This window comes from Somniosus microcephalus, chromosome 26 (genome assembly GCF_052327205.1).
Source record: "Somniosus microcephalus isolate GS21.2 chromosome 26, FLI_Smic_1.0, whole genome shotgun sequence".
NCBI lineage: Eukaryota > Metazoa > Chordata > Chondrichthyes > Squaliformes > Somniosidae > Somniosus > Somniosus microcephalus.
Window position 1 is genome coordinate 53,542,625 of NC_141012.1, and position 17,249 is coordinate 53,559,873.

Below are 17,249 nucleotides of genomic sequence, written 5' to 3' on the forward strand. Positions count from 1 at the left end.
ACTGAGGTAAATCACTGACCTATTTTCTGCCAACCTTTTCTCCTGCACTGATGGTGGCAGAGTGACGGGTGTCCCTGTGTAGGTTAATTTCCCGTTTTGTTCTATTCTGACAGGTGTTGCAGTTTGCTATGAAGCGTCGCTTCGAAGACACAGACGAGCCCGTGGCCAATGGAATGGATCAAGAGGAGGACCCTGCGATTACCTCGGAGCAGCCAGAAAATGATTCCAGTATTGCTAATAACACGACAACCACAGGCCCCGGGGAGGAAGTCCGGCGCAACAAACGGATACGGGTAATCGCCAGCATCAACCATAGACTCCCCATTTGCATGAATTGTAGACAATATTTGGGCAGGAGTTATAGTGAAGACATGGTCTGCCGACACGGTAGTGGGATAGGGATCTATAGCAATATTGCTGTTGGAGTCGGCAAGGAGGATACAGGGATCATGCTATCTGTTGAGCTGAGATTCTTCAGTCTGTCAGGCTGAGATTCTTTAAGAATGATATTGCTGGACTTGTCTGTTTGAACTAAAAGTGAGACAAGTGATGATTGAAGGTCATGGCGTAGATGTTACTCTTTACTGTCTCGTCGATAATCTTGCGGAACGGATTACCTGATCTTTCATTCCATTATTAATCGGGTAGGTTGTATAACAGCCGGATGATCCACTCCGCACAGTACCACGCAGGCAGTGAGGAGGAACATCTACCACCACAGATCTTCACCTAACTTCATGGTAAACTCCCCAGAGCACAACGTTTAGTCAACTCTTGGGACTGTCATTCTTGCTTGAGGGACGTTCTTGCGCATCGAAGTTCAGAAGCTGCACTCGTGATTATAAAATTGCTAAAGCTATAAGTGAGCTCATGTATAACAAGCTTTGGCCACATTTCAAGTTTTAAATTAAATCTATTCACTTTTAATTTATAAAATGTACATGTGCAAAATTTCTCAGTCAAAAGAAAAGCTTTGAAACTGAAATCTGTGTAACCGAGCGTTCAGTAACGTATTTGGACTGAGCTTTTCATGACAGTTTTGTTGGCTCACATTTGAAATAAATAATTCTTAAAGAATGATTTTCTTGTTGGAAATGCTTGTGATGATGGAAGGATTTTTAAAATTCGTTCATGGGATGTGGGCGTCGCTGGCAAGACCAGCATTTATTGCCCATCCCTAGTTGCCCTGGAGGAGGTGGTGGTGAGCTGCCGCCTTGAACCGCTGTAGTCCGTGTGGTGAAGGTACTCCCACGGTGCTGTTAGGTAGGGAGTTCCAGGATTTTGACCCAGTGACGATGAAGGAATGGCGATATATTTCCAAGTCAGGATGGTGTGTGACGTGGAGGGGATTTTGCAGGTGGTGGTGTTCCCATGCGCCTGCTACCCTGGTAGAGGTTGCGGGTTTGGGAGGTGCTGTCGAAGAAGCCTTGGCGAGTTGCTGCGGTGCATCTTGTAGAAGTATCATAGAAGTACTACCCATTGATGATAGCAATTTGTGCCCTTAAATGAGAGCCAACAGTGCTACTTCTGTGAAACTCGCCTGAGGATTTGTCAGGAATCTGGTTTTGTGTAGGTCCCACATCTAAACTTGACGGCAGGCAGGTGCTGGACACGGATCAGGCCGGAGAGCTAACGCTAAGGATGTGACGCCTTAACTTCCCATTCCAATGTCTCTCAAAGATTGCTGCTAATGTGCAGAAGTTTTTCTGTGGCCAGGTCTGGTTGGTTAAAGGGTTTCTTGAATACATTGCCTTGTGGGATGTATGATGTAAAAGCTGTCCAGTTTTCTATTCAATTCGCCTCAATGTTAACTAATACCGTCACTAACCTTATTTTGTCTAATCTGTGCTGAATCTGCATTTGATTGAAATATTGTTTGGCTGAAACTGCTTGTAGTTAAAAGACTGAATGGCAGGCTTGGTTATGGTGCTTAACTTGATTTCAATATTTTCTCTTTCCATATGCTTCGCAGTTGGATTTCCAGGTGGGTTTTGCCTTGGTCTAAGCACTAAATAAGCATGTGGGGAACAGCCATGATGGGTTTTGGGGAGTGGATATAACGGAAATTAAGGTCATTTGCCCACCTTCTGTGTTGTAAGGACACATTACGTGGCCGTTTGGTGATGTATGAGAGCTTGCTGATGTGTTCCTGTGTTGTATTACACTTCCAGTGTTCAGCAATAAATTCCTAATTAATGTTAGCCAATGAGCACCTTCTAATGCCATGCCATGCCAGTTCCAGTCTGTGTGTGCGGGTGTGTGTGTGTGCGGGTGTGTGTGCGCGCGTGTGTTCACATTGCAGATAAGATTATATAAATCATGGGATATTTTTGCATTATTTTGTTTGCTACATAAATAACAATTATGAACAATTGGATTGACTTCATTCTGCCAGTCACAGTCTGGATCTTTTTGTAGTTAGATTTCAGAAACATCACATCATTGGTTGCAGCCTTCTGCTTCTATTTTCTCTATTCCAAGTGATGAAAACAGGGATTGTATGCTGTAGATCACAAGAAAAACTTCCTGACATCTGTCCTAAATTTGTTTCTTACTAGTTTCAGCCTGTGACCCCCTTGTCCTTCTCTTGCAATTTAATTTCAAATGACTTTCCGGATGTACCTTTTCTACACCAAGAAATATTCAAGATTGTAAACGAAGACCACGTCTCAGATCCCTCTTATCAAGGCTGAAAAGCACCAATCTTTTGCGTATTTTCTCATAACTCAAACCTCTAAGACTGGAGTTTAGCCTTGTGGCTCTTCACAGCACCTCTAATGTTTGAGTCTCCCTTGTGTTTTGCTCTCTTCAATTTTATGTGATTTTCAAGTAGTTGAGGCTAAAATGAAGGCCGCTCTCTTCACTAGATTCGTAATGGAAGACACGGTCTACAGGAAACAGATAGCCGATAAAAGGACTTCCTCTGATGACTAGGCCAACAGATTTATCAATGTTGATGTATTCAGCTCCATAGATTAGTGCGGTGCTCCAACTAATGTGAATGAACTGCTGGATGCGGATGTGAGTGTGTTCCATTATTCCTAAGTAAGTAGAGATCAGTTGTAATTAGGGGTTTAGGATTGAGGTCATTGTTTCTCTGATGCCTAATGCAGTGCACGCTGATGGGTGCCGCTACCGTGAAAGAATCTGCTTAAACGTCAAAGGAAAAACATCCTTGTAATCCGGGGATTTAGTTGTGGTTTCCAGGTTTCTATTCACTGTGTCTCCATGCAAAGTGAGGGTAGGAATAGAGCTCTAAGAAATTTTTTTACAAAAATCCACCAGAGGCTAATTGTCTTTCCAAGAACTTGCTGAGAGAAGCTGCAAGAGCTATTGATTATTTTAAAGCCAGGGACTCAGTTTGTATGTGGTGTAAGTTTGATTATTGTACACATTGGCTGTGATTTCTCTTCCTCCAATTGTACTGTATTCTGCTGATCTTTGCGCTGTTATTTTGACTGAATAAATCTGGACCGTAGTTTTTAGCCACTATGTGCTGATCTACCTTATGAGGTGACTGGAGAATGTCCTATGTGTTCTTCAGTGAGTGATTTCCCTTGATTCAGAGTTAATTGTTGGACCTGGGCTGCACTAACCCACCCAGCACAGAGAGTTAAGGACACAGCTTCCACTCCCCAGGGGATTCGGTCAACTTGGGGAAACTGCCATCTAAACATTTATAGGAGTAAAGGTGTTGGGGGAAAAGCAGGAACTGTAATGTGCCGCACATTGATTTGTAACCCCCCTCCTTCCGTTTTCTCTGTTTCCCAAGTCCACGTTACAATGCGGGGCCACTGATATTAACCAAATGTTGATATTTTGGACGGTTAAGTTTGTACATAAAGCTGCTGTAATCCAGTCGATGTGTGTTTGGTTACAAAGCTTGTTTGCAGTCAACTATCTGAATAGACCATCCGGCCCTGATGGAACTCCTCATCAGGGTTCCTGAAATATTCTGAAACTTGGTCTTCTTTGTCCATTTCCAATTGCTGGCTGGTATTCTCCAGACAATGATTTGCTCAAAGGTTTTGCTGTCGTGGGCATCGCATTAGGCCCGTGTCTCTGACTCCAGACGTATGAGACAGGTGTCTGTCAGAGTTAATTAACGCTAATTCACTGAACTCCTTCAAAAAGAAGTTGGGTGGTTTTCTGGCAGGGAGTGGGATTGCAGGTTAGAGGGATATGTTGAGTGAGTAGTTCTGGAATAAAAGTCAGAAGTTCTGACGAAGGGTCATCGACCTGAAATGTTAACTCTGTTTCTCTCTCCACAGATGCTGCCTGACCTGCTGAGTATTTCCAGCATTTTCTGTTTTTATTTCAGATTTCCAGTATCCGCAGTATTTTGCTTTTGTAAGTAGTTCTGGAACACTGGTGTGTTCACTACATGACAAGACTACGCGAAGGAGGGTCACTGCTTTGTCTCTTGGAAGGTTTACTTTGCTTGAATTTTGGATTAGGTTAGGTGGGGGTCATGGCTGTGTATTGTACATCAGAGGGAACGGGCTCGAGGGTCTGAATGGACCTTTCCTGCTCCACAATTTCTTGTGTAACCCGTGGAGACCAAGGATTGAATATATGTTGGTGGTACAAAATTCACCAGTCGACTGGGTATTCTCTCAGGCTCAGTGTCACTGGTCACTGTCATTGGTCACTGTCATTGGTCAACCCTGTAAGCCGATTGCACGTCCCCTATGATCAGGAGTACACTTTGTCTGCTGAATATCTAATTAAACAACAGCGTGACCTGGGGATTGTAGCATAGACCCCTTGTTGCATGTTGTGGATACTCTGATCTTACATATACCTTCTGTCTTTGTGGACTGAAAAGCATTCTAGTGAGACAAGGCACAATCATTAACCAACAAACTGGTTTATTTTACTTGAAATGTTTGACTGAACAGAAAACAGCTTTTGAGTGAGATACATCTATTTTCTACTGTTTCTCACACCACTAAAAATAATTAGGCAGAATGCGCTGAAGCTAAGCTGGCCCTAACTTTAGAAATTATAAGTTACACACACAAACCGGCCATTTGACCCAAGCAGTCCATGTTGGTGTTTATCCTTCACGTGAGCAGTCTTCGCTCCTCGTCAATCTTTTACTTCAACTCTCCTATCAACATATCAATAGATTTAATGTTATGATTTTTACTAACTCGAAGAGCAGAGAGAAACGTTATTTTTAAACACCGAAGTTGAGCTCAACTTCGGTGTTTAAAAATAACGTTTCTCTTGCTCTCAGTTCTAAAACTCTTAAATCTAAATCTAATCTGATATGTTGATAGGGTGAGATGAAGTAAAGTGCGAGGAGGTGCGCGTGGAGGATAAACACCGGTATAGACCTGTTGGGTCGGAGGACCTGTTTCTGCGCTGTAAATCCTATGTAATCTTATCTCCATGTCCCAATGTTCTAGCCTGCTCAATCACTGGAAGCAGTCTGTCCCTTGCCTTCATTATTGTAAACAGCTCTATCAAACCACTCCTCAATCTCCTCTGTTCTAATGAAAAATGCCCCAGTTTTTCAAGTCTGGCTTTGAATTTGTATTTCCTCATACCAGGCAGCATCCTGGTGAATCTGTGCTGCATCCTCGCCATTGCCTCAATGACATTCCTACAGTGTGGGACCTAAAACTGCACACTGCTCCAACTGTGGTCTTACCAAGGTTTTATTCAGATTCATTCCATCTTGACTTCTATATTATATACCTATTGCCATTAATGTTTTTATGGCTGTAGCCATTCGAGGGGCTGCTTTTCCGGTTTTAAGAAGTTGAGCTCCACAAATCCCTCTGCTCTTCCACATCACCCAGCTTCCCCCCCCCCCCCCACCATTCAAAGTATAATTATTAATTTTATTTTTTAACCAAAATGCTCCCATCTCATATTTACTGACGGTGAATTCCATCTGCCACTTTTTTGCTCATCTTACCAATATTGCCTTGCAGCTTTAGGTTACAGGTGATATGGGTTACTCTGCCATTCTCGAGCCACCACGTCTGTGGCTGACTCTCACTCGCAGTGAGAAGGCCTCTCCAGAGAAACAAAGGCAGTCCTCTGACCTGTCCCTTAACTCTCCCAAGAGGATTGGTCCATGGTAGCTGCCTATGGTGAATGAAGAACTGCCCCTTAGTGTGGGGCCTTGTCGCATCTGTATGCCTGGTTCAGCCTTGTCCCTTGCTGGGCACAATGAATGAAAATGAGGTGTGATTGCCATGGGCTCAAAGACTGCCAATTGTCTCAAATATACCATTTGATGGCTGTTCCACCTGGGGTCCCACCTGGGATCCATCTTAAATAGCTTGTGTATTTCTGCAAGTTAAACCATTGTAAGCTGAAGTTGAATATCATAACATGAATTTAAAGAAAATCCATTCCAGCCATAAACCAAACTGTTACTGTCGGGTTCTGCTCAGAATCACAGCAATGTATTTGGTTTTATGTTCATTTATTAAAACTATGTGCGCATGACTATGAAGGGTGAGCAAATCACACTGCATGGTGCAAGAACAATTCAGCTGTTCTGTATTTATAATTGTCATTCTGTTTAAGTGTTTTAAAGGAACTATTGAAGCCCTTGTAGTTTTCCATTGATGTAATTGACATAGAGATGCACAATTTACATTGGAAATGGTGCAACTATGTGATTGCTCTGGTTGTCTCTGCTGGGATCTGTCTGCCCCTGCAGTGACAAATGCTTCATTAGTTTTTGGTGTGCATTGACCTCTTGTAAATGGTCAGAATGTATATTGCTCATCTTATCAATATCGTATTCAGCTTTAGGTTACAGGTATTTTGGGTTACTCTGCCATTGCAAAGGTAGAACTAGGTGTGGGATCGAAGATGGACGATTGGAGTTTCGGAGGAGTTGCAGTTCACATAGGCTGGAGGATAGGAGGTCAAATAGGAAAGAAAGAACAAACTTGCATTTGTAGAACGCCTTTCACAGCTTCTGAATTTTGAAACGTGCTTCACAGCCAATGAAGTAATTTTGAAGTTCAGTCACTGTTGTAATATGGGGAAATGTGGCAGCCAACTTGCACACAGCTAGATCCCACAAACAGCAATGAGATCAATGCCCAGATGATCTGGTTTAGTGACGTTAGTTGAGGGATAAATGTTGGCCAGGACATCGGGGAAAACACCGCTGCTCTTTATCAAATAGTGCCATGGGATCTTTTGCATCCACCTGAGAGGGTAGACGGGGCCTCGGTTTAACGTCTCATCCAAAAGACGGGACCTCCAACAGTGCTGCGCTCCCTCAGTACTGCACTGGAGTGTCAGCCTGGATTATGTGCTCAAGTCTCTGGAATGGTACTTGAACCCACGACCTTCTGATTCGGAGGTGAGCGTGCTACCTCTGAGCCAAGGCTGACACGAGGGTATTGAAATCAAGTCCTGAGGTAGCAAAAATGTGGATCACGGTTTTAATGGCGGTGTATATGAAGTAAGCCGGAAATGTGCCATATTGCGGAGGTGGAAGTAAAGTTCCTTGGTGATGGGTTGTATGTGGGTTTTGAAGCTCATCTCGGGCAAACTGGATTCAGAGGTTTCTTGTTGTCTGGTTAAGTCTGAACGAAAAGCCAAAGAGTGGGATGGAGTTGAGGGAACGAGTCGAGCTTTTGGTGGGAGCTGAACAGAATGGCATTGGTCTTGTTTTGTTCAGTTAGATGTTTGGCCTCATCCACGACCTGACAGTGCAGTGGAGCTGAAAGTGATATGGTAATTGTGGGGTTGGAACCTAATGTTCTGTCGGTCATACCTGTTCCCATTCATACCTGGACATGAACATGGTCCATACATGAGTGGACTGTTTATTTAGATGTATTCTTGGCCACAGCCACTTGATTCTCAGTTTGACTGGAATGTGTCTACCAACCTGTAGAAAGCCTCAAATGGTTTGCCTGTTGGAGCCAGGATGGTGAGATTACCCGACCCTAGCTTATTTACATTTATTTGAGGGTTCACGGAGCAGGCATTATTGCCAACAGGATGAAGTTGCTATGGTACCAGAGATAGTAAATAGTGGTTGTATGGTCAGTAATACCTGTCTCGGGTGTGAATCATAATTTGGCTCATGGAGTGGGTGAGCTTTGTGTGTGACTGGTGGCTCGGCCGAGTATTGTTTTGGATTCGGATAGAACAGCACAAAAACCATCAGGGTTTTTGTCTGAAATTGTATCTTGGTTTTGTTCTCTTATTTAATTATGGTGCTCTAGTTTTACCTGCCATCGGATCTATCCTTTGGAAGGAAGTGCTATTTTACTGCTGTTTGCAGACTGGATGTTGCATCAATCTCGGAGTATAAACATTAGTCATACACAGTGTGTGAACAGTCTGCTGTACCATTTGCTGCTCGGTCCGATTGTCATTTTCTCTGTTACTGTTTGTGTCATTCTAACCTGGAGAAAAAGTAAATGAGTTTTCCAGAATCTGTTTGTGCTTTGGTGGAATGAAATGGCTGATGTTACAAAGGAAGACCCAGAGATGAAAGTTTCATTGCTAATCACTGCCTTTTCTCAATCATCTGATGCAAAGGAATCCAAACATAAATGAATCAATTGGACCACGTATGAACACAGCGAGTGCTGGCAGGTGATGGAAGTTCATATGAAAGGTGTGTGTAGATATTTAAATGCCCTTTCTTTTCTCTTCAGAATGCTGCACTTCATCATCTCTTTATACGTAAAACTTTTCGACCATTTAAATGCCTTCATTGTGGGAAAGCATTTCGGGAGAAGGAGAAGTTGGATCAGCACCTGCATTTCCATGGGCGGGAGGGGAACTATCCACTGACCTGTGATATCTGTAACAAAGGCTTCATAAACAGTTCAGCGCTCGATTCACACATGAAATTCCACTCTGATCAGAAAACGTACTCCTGTATTTTCTGCACAGAATCTTTCGATAGACTGGACCTGCTCAAAGAACATGTTGCAATTCATGTTACTAATGGCTGTTTCACCTGCCCCTCCTGTAAAAAACAATTTCCAGACTTCATCCAGGTGAGTGTTTCAGACCTTTTGAAAGACGGTGTAATTCTCTGTGACCTTGATATTCTTTGGCGGGGGTGTGGGGGGGAGATGTAAGCGCTAGTTAGAGTGTAACCGGGTGTAAGCACTAGTTCCAAAATGTAACCGGGTCTAAGCGCTACTTAGAGTGTGACTGGGTGTAAGGAGATGTAAGCAGTAGTTACGGAGTGTAAGCGGTAGTTACGGAGTGTAACCGGGTGTAAGCGGTAGTTACGGAGTGTAACCGGGTGTAAGCGGTAGTTATGGAGCGTAACCGGGTGTAAGCTGTAGTTACGGAGTGTAACCGGGTGTAAACAGTAGTTACGGAGTGTAACCGGGTGTAAGCAGTAGTTACGGAGTGTAACCGGGTGTAAGCAGTAGTTACGGAGTGTAACCGGGTGTAAGCAGTAGTTACAGAGTGTAACCGGGTGTAAGCAGTAGTTACAGAGTGTAACCGGGTTTAAGCAGTAGTTACGGAGTGTAACCGGGTGTAAGCAGTAGTTACGGAGTGTAACCGGGTGTAAGCTGTAGTTACGGAGTGTAACCGGGTGTAAACAGTAGTTACGGAGTGTAACCGGGTGTAAGCAGTAGTTACAGAGTGTAACCGGGTGTAAGCAGTAGTTACGGAGTGTAACCGGGTTTAAGCAGTAGTTACGGAGTGTAACCGGGTGTAAGCAGTAGTTACGGAGTGTAACCGGGTGTAAGCAGTAGTTACGGAGTGTAACCGGGTTTAAGCAGTAGTTACGGAGTGTAACCGGGTGTAAGCACTAGTTATAAAATGTAACCGGGTGTAAGCAGTAGTTATGGAGTGTAACTGGGTTTAAGCGGTAGTTATGGCGTGTAACCGGGTTTAAGTGGTGGTTACAAAGTGTAACCGGGTGTAAGCAGTAGTTACAGGGTGAAAGCGGTAGTTACAAAGTGTAACCAGGTTTAAGCGGTAGTTACAAAGTGTAACCGGGTGTAAGCGGTAGTTACAGAGTGTAACCGGGTGTAAGCGGTCATTACAAAGTGTAACCGGGTGTAAGCAGTAGTTACAGAGTGTAACCGGGTGTAAGCGGTCATTACAAAGTGTAACCGGGTGTAAGCGGTAGTTACAGAGTGTAACCGGGTGTAAGCGGTCATTACAAAGTGTAACCGGGTGTAAGCAGTAGTTACAGAGTGTAACCGGGTGTAAGCGGTAGTTACGGAGTAACCGGGTGTAAGCGGTAGTTACAAAGTGTAACCGGGTTTAAGCGGTAGTTACAAAGTGTAACCGGGTCTAAGCGGTAGTTACAAAGTGTAACCGGGTCTAAGCGGTAGTTAGAGTGTGACAGGGTGTAAGCCGCAGTTAGAGTGTAACTGGGTTACTTGACTTAGTCAGCAGCCTGCATCTGAATTGCTTCAAACCAAGTCTTTGTTTCCTGTGTGTGGACATGTAAACTGTCTGTCCAGATTCAGGGGACTGTGTTGAGGCGCGAGCACCTGTAAATCTCCACAGTACTGTGGGAGATGGTTACTGTCCTGATGGTGATATGTTTCCTGGATTAAACATCCTCACTCTACCAACCACTCACTTTCTTCAGAATGGCAAATGTTAAACACCGATTTAAGGATTACAACAACTAATATATTTAGTTACAAATGAAAGAGCTCAGTAAATACTAGTACAAAATATAAACAGAATTACTGCAAGTAAAGTCTGTAAGGGGTTTGTTACCCTTTGTGATATTGGCCCAGATTTAGCGGTCGGCGGCGTAGTGCCGAATGCGCACTTGCCTGTTGCAAGGCCCCAGACTAAAAGTTGCTGTCGGACACGGCAGAGTTGAGCGCAGCATAGTGGTCCCCGGATCCCAGGGCGCACTGTGTGGGGTGTAAGGGGTGGTGTGTGTGGTCAGCATAGTAGTCCCCAGATCCCAGGGCGCACTGTGTGCATATCTAAGGTGTGGTGTGTGTGGTCAGCTTTGCCTCTGACTCCTGAGCGGTTCGAATCGCTCCCACTCCCTCGGTTCTACACCTGGACTTATTTGGGGGTTGTAATGAAATTGCAGCAAACAACTGAATTTGATACAAGAACTTTGGTTTTTATTTGAGACAAGAAAATATACACAACACAATAATCTTATCGCTCTAAAAGGGGGAACACTTCGGAATATACGAGGGAGAATGACAATAGACAAAATACTTCATCCCTCCCAATCCCACTACACTGACTAAGTTGGACTCCAGAGGGCCAGGAAAAATGCTCACCAAACGCAGGAATAGTTTGTAGAGTGGAAAAAAACTGGCAGATCTTCCGGTTTCTTCCAGGTTGGTTTCTTGTTGGTCGCTGTGGCCCAATATTATCTAGTTGCTGGTAATATTTTTGGTTGTTTGTTTCTTGGGGCCCTTGGTTGCCGTGATTTCTTTCCGTTCCCCTTCTGTTGTCCTTCCGTCGATTGATTGTCCCGAGGCTGATGTGTCTTTCGAATGAGCTGTGCCTCTGTCTGTGTGAACTGTACCTTCAAGTTCACACACCATCCGAATAACCTTCCTTCAATTCATTGACTGTCCGAATGACTCTCTGACTGAACTGTACTGATCGAACCCATCGAACTGATTTCTTGTGGAGACCGGTCTTTAGTTTATACTAAACGAAGCCTGCTAATCTTGTTAGATTTTGGGCGGGCTTGTTAATTTTGATTGGTCCCATTTATCTTTAATTGACTTTTAACTAGTTTCGGGATTGCTTCGAAATCAGTTCAAGTGTGCGAAGTGGTTTTGGATGTTTCTCTGAGTGGGTTTAAACTGTTGTTCGTTTGTCTTCTCCTGCTGGGGCCAGGGTCTCTCTTGTTGGTTATTGGCATGTATTGTATTATTCATGTACTTGTTGGCCCTGTAGGTTTCGGCTGGAACTGTCCTTCCGTGGGCCTATTGTCTTTATGTAGAATGACTGGGACAGTCCAGAACATTCTCAGACAATCTGGCCTTTTCCAATACTCAAACTGTCTGTCCCACAGTGCCCAACCCAGTCCCTTTGTTGCAGCTTTTCCACAGGCCTGAACATGCCTTTTAAAATAGCGATAAATCCTGGGGTTTTGATTTTAAGCCCCTTTTGGCCCAATATTTCCTTAAACAGTCCAATATCTCTTTTCTTGGTTTGGGGGAATCTGTAGAATTTTGCGAGCCTTACAGTAAGTGTACGTGGGGTCACGTCGGCCGGTGCTCCAGTCAACAAACAGAAGGTCTAGCAGAACTTGTGTATTAACATTGCTTGTGTATTAACGGGCAGCACGGTGGCATAGTGGTTAGCACTGTTGCCTCACAGCACCAGAGACCCGGGTTCGAATCCGGCCTCGGGCGACTGTCTGTGTGGAGTTTGCACATTCTCCCCGTGTTTGCGTGGGTTTTCTCCGGGTGCTCCGGTTTCCTCCCACAGTCCAAAGATGTGCGGGTTAGGTTGATTGGCTATGATAAATTGACCCTTAGTGTTAGGGGGATTAAATACGTGGGGTTACGGGGATCGGGTGGGATATGTGTCGGTGCAGGCTCGATGGGCCGAAATGGCCTCTATCTGCACTGTGGGGTTTCTGTGATTCTGTGATTCTAGTGCATTGCTTTCTGCTGCTTACAGTATTTGTTAAGAGCTGCAAGAATGACTCTCATGCTGACATCCAAGAGTTATAAATGCAGAAACATGCAGAACTGCACAATATTTCTCCTGATAGTTGTTCAGTTAATCCCCAACTAAATTAACCTTTAAATCACGACAAGCCATACCGACCGCGAAATCTGGACCAGTATGTTTAGATGTAATAAGGTCTGTGGTATCTGTTGGGTCAAGTTGTGTCTTTGACTGGCAAAACCTGCAGGTTTACATGACCATACACCAGAACTCAATTAACTCCAGTTCCTGCTTTTAATCTGTCGATTCTTTTGAAGTGAGGACCTTCACACAAATAAAACAATGCTTCATTCAAATTTACAGTGCCGCATCCAATAATACCAGTAAACTCATTATGCAAGTCAGAATTACACAGATGTATCTGCAGAGATACAAACCCAATTTCCATATCTCCATCAATTGTCCATTAAAATGAACCACTTTATCTTTGGATCAAAATATGTTTCATCTTTTAATTAAATAGAGCAAAAAACAAGCAAATTGACACATTTCTAACATAAGCGATTATCCTTGGGACCTTGCTAGTGTGGGTCAGGCACTCACTGCCTTAACTAAGCTATTGTACTCACTGTAAAAATAATGTTCACATATTGCAGAATCCGTGTATACTTGTGAATCGCTATCAGTCACACACTGGCAAGTGCGACTACGCCAAGTCTGTTTAAGCAGTCGCTGGCGATGCTCCGGAGTAGGCAGTGGTCAGAAATTGCAGACTTGTGGTCTGTTTATATCGCACTGCTTTTGTATTTTGATCTTAATTTCATTAATTGACTCCTCCTTGCCCTCTGGTCAAACCAGTGAAGCAGCAGATCCTGCCCAGGGTAATGTGAAGCGCTCTATCTTCGAATTTGGATGCGAGTGATCACTATTACACCAGTTTCTGAAACCCAAAACAGGCCTTGGACTGCAGGATATTTCAGGTTAACATCTCAGTGTATTTACAAGGTGGTAAAATCTGGCATTCTGCTTCCCATGGGAATGAACCCTGGGCCGGAGAGGTTTGCGGGGGGGTGGGCGGGAGCTGGAGAGGTGGGGGTGGGCGGGGGCCGGAGGGGTGGGGGTGGGCGGGGTCCGGAGGGGTGGCGGTGGGCGGGGGCCGGAGAGGTGGGCGGTGGGCGGGGGCCAGAGGGGTGGGCGGGGGGCCGGAGAGGGGGTGGGGGTGGGCGGGGGCCCGGAGAGGTGGTGGCGGGGGCCGGAGAGGTGGGGGTGGGCGGGGGGGCCGGAGAGGGGGTGGGGGTGGGCCGGAGAGGTGGTGGGCGGGGGCCGGAGAGGTGGGGATGCGCTGGGGGCCGGAGAGGTGGTGGGGGTGGGCCGGAGAGGTGGGGGTGGGCGGGGGCCGGAGAGGTGGTGGGGGTGGGCGGGGGCCGGAGAGGTGGGGGTGGGCGGGGGCCGGAGAGGTGGTGGGGGTGGGCGGGGGCCGGAGAGGTGGTGGGGGTGGGCGGGGGCCGGAGAGGTGGGGGTGGGCGGGGGCCGGAGAGGTGGGGGTGGGTGGGTGCCGGAGAGGTGGTGTGGGGGTCGATGCGCCGGAACCGGAGAGATGTGGGGGGGCGGGCCGCCGGGGCCGGACAGGTGTGGGGGTGTGCCGGAGCCAGAGAGGTGTGGGTGCGTCAGGGCTGGAGAGGGGGGGGGGGGTGGTGTGGCGGGGGCTTCGGGGCAGGAGAGAACCTGAATTTACACAGCTTAATGTAAGCAAACCATGTTCAAAGCCTTTCTCCGCTTCGGCAGGAATGGCAGAGGTATTTTAATGTAAATTAAATCTCCGCTTGCCTCAGTTAGCAGCACACTCACCTTTGAGCCAGAAGGTTGTGGGCTCAAGCTTCACTCCCAAGAACTCAGTACATAACCTCAGCTGGCACTTCAGCGCAGCACTGAGGGAGTGCTGCATTGTCAGAGGTGCTGTCTTTTGGACAAGACATTAAACCAAGGCCCCATCTGTCTGTTCAAGTGGACATAAACGGTCCCATGTCACTATTTGAAGAAGAGCAGGGAGTTCTCCCAGCGTTCTGGCCATACTCAATCAACAACACCACAAACAGATTTAACTGGTCATTCATCGCATTTGCTATTTGTGGGGTCTTGCTGTGCAGCAACAGGCTAGCACTTTTCCCGACATAACAGTAATTGCACTTCAGCAGTAAAGCGTTTGGAACATTCTGAAGACTAATTGGCACTCTAGAATGCAAGTTCTCTTCTTTTGCCCTAATTGAGTGGAAGGTACAGCTTGTTGGAAGATGACGTGTGTACGTGATGAGAGAGTGCCCATCAGCAAAGATGAGAAAGGATTTGGATGTGATTACTGGCTGTTTACAAAGTCATTGTGAAGCTGATCATGTCGAAGCTATCAAGTACTAGGATGTATCTCGAGTATTTTATTAGAAATTGTTATTGAAGCAACATTTGGAATAGTGTCTACAGTTTTGGACATTCTGCATTCAAAGCGGAATGGAGAGAATCAATGAGGATGAGTAAGAAGACTATCTGCTTTATGAAAAGGCTCGTCAGCTCAATTTATTTTCATTGGTGGAAATAAGATTGAGCAGCTCTCCAATCAAGGGCTTTTAAATAATGAGAGTGACATATTTTGTTACAAATTCAAAAAGCTAGTAGGTGACAAAGATTAAGTCGGCTGGAGGAAGAGTGAGTAATTCAACATAATGAGAAAACAGATGGCAGATGGAGCGAGTGTGATGGGGTCGGTGTGGAAGGAGCGAGTGTGATGGGGTCGGTGTGGAAGGAGCGAGTGATGGGGTCGGTGTGGAAGGAGCGAGTGTGACGGGGTCGGTGTGGAAGGAGCGAGTGTGACGGGGTCGGTGTGGAAGGAGCGAGTGTGATGGGGTCGGTGTGGAAGGAGTGAGTGTGATGGGGTCGGTGTGGGAGGAGCGAGTGTGATAGGGGCGCTGTGGGAGGAGTGAGTGATGGGCTGTGAAGCTGTTTTTCGACTGGTTTAACTGTCGATGACACTGTTAAACAGTGATACTTTGTGTTGGGGTACAGTCATGGTCTAGTTACTATAGTGCTTCAGCCGCATGTATAACAATATCTACAGTTTCTTTTTGATATAATTTTGAAATCTTTCAATGAGCAGATAAAGAAGCACATTCGCAGCTTCCATTCTGAGAAGATTTACCAGTGCACAGAATGTGACAAAGCCTTCTGCCGGCCAGACAAGCTCCGACTTCACATGCTGCGACACTCTGACCGCAAAGACTTCCTCTGCTCCACTTGTGGCAAGCAGTTCAAAGTAAGTGTCTCCAGAATACTACACACAACTCTCGCTGTTAGTAATTGTACACACGTCTGTGATTATTTAGTTGTATATAATAGACTACTGGGTCTCCCGTAGTGTTGTGCACAGTAAATCAGACGATGTGATGTAAGGAGAGCGGTGTTATGCTATATAACGCCCAGTGCATTGTGGTGGAGAAGTGTCCCTTCAAACCCAGAAACTATAACTGCTACAAGTAAATCCAGTCTGAGGTCACTGAAAGCAACTGTTGTTTGGTCAAATAAGAACATTGTCGGCTTCAGTTTGCTTTCTTGAAATGAATGGTAGAGTCAGTTCCAGGTGCAGGATGTTTGCCTAGAAACAAGTCTGACAAGGGAAGTGTGTATATGTAGTGGGGATGTTCATTGATGACTGCACAGTGTTCAGTGCCATTCACAACTCCTCAGATAATGAAGCAGTGCATGCCCACATGCAGCAAGACCTGGACGACATTCAGGCTTGGGCTGATAAGTGGCAGGTAACATTTGCGCCACACAAGTGCCCGGCAATGACTATCTCCAACAAGCGAGCATCTAACCACAGCCCCATGACATTCAACGGCATTATCCTCCACCATCAATAACTTGGGGGTCGCCATTGACCAGAAACTTAACTGGACCAGCCACATAAATACTGTGGCGAGCAGGTCAGAGGCTGGGTATTCTGCGGCGAGTGTCTCACCTCCTGACTTCCCAAAGCCTTTCCACCATCTACAAGGCACAAGTAAGGAGTGTGATGGAATACTCTCCACTTGCCTGGATGAGTGCAGCTCCAACAACACTCAAGAAACTCGACACCATCCAGGACAAAGCAGCCCGCTTGATTGGCACCCCATCCAGCACCTTAAACATTCACTCCCTCCACCACCGGCGTACCGTGGCTGCAGTGTGTGCCATCGACAAGATGCACTGCAGCAACTCGCCAAGGCTTCTTTGGCAGCACCTCCCAAACCCGCGACCTCTTCCACCTAGAAGGACAAGGGCAGCAGGCGCGTGGGGACATCACCACCTCCAAGTCACACACCATCCTGACTTAGAAGTATATTGCCGATCCTTCATCGTCACTGCGTCAAAATCCTGGAACTCCCTCTAACAGCACTGGGAGTACCTTCACCACACGGACTGCAGCGGTTCAAGAAGGCGGCTCACTGCCACCTTCTCAAAGGCAACTAGGGATGGGCAATAAATGCTGGCCTTGCCAGCGACACCCACACCCCGTGAACAAATGAAAAAAAAATACGTATGCGGTTTTTAATCTCATGACTAGGTTATTGCAGGTGGCAGCTGGTCTCCCATGACGTGACTAACCGAGTTGGTGGGTAGGTTGGGGAAGATGT

At 45.9% G+C, this 17,249-nt stretch overlaps 1 protein-coding gene across 4 annotated transcripts in view; it reads left to right on the forward strand.

Moving 5' to 3' along the window:
- Nucleotides 1–16,006, forward strand: part of prdm10 (PR domain containing 10) — a 159,873-nt gene extending 143,867 nt beyond the window's left edge. For all 4 annotated transcript variants that reach the window (XM_085968193.1, XM_085968195.1, XM_085968192.1 and 1 more), the window contains exons 12-14: nt 114–293; nt 8,655–9,002; nt 15,734–16,006. In XM_085968193.1, the coding sequence (XP_085824319.1) occupies nt 114–293; nt 8,655–9,002; nt 15,734–15,991 (786 nt within the window). In that variant the 3' untranslated portion in view covers nt 15,992–16,006. The remainder of the gene's footprint in view (nt 1–113; nt 294–8,654; nt 9,003–15,733) is intronic.
- Nucleotides 16,007–17,249: the final 1,243 nt, after the last annotated feature.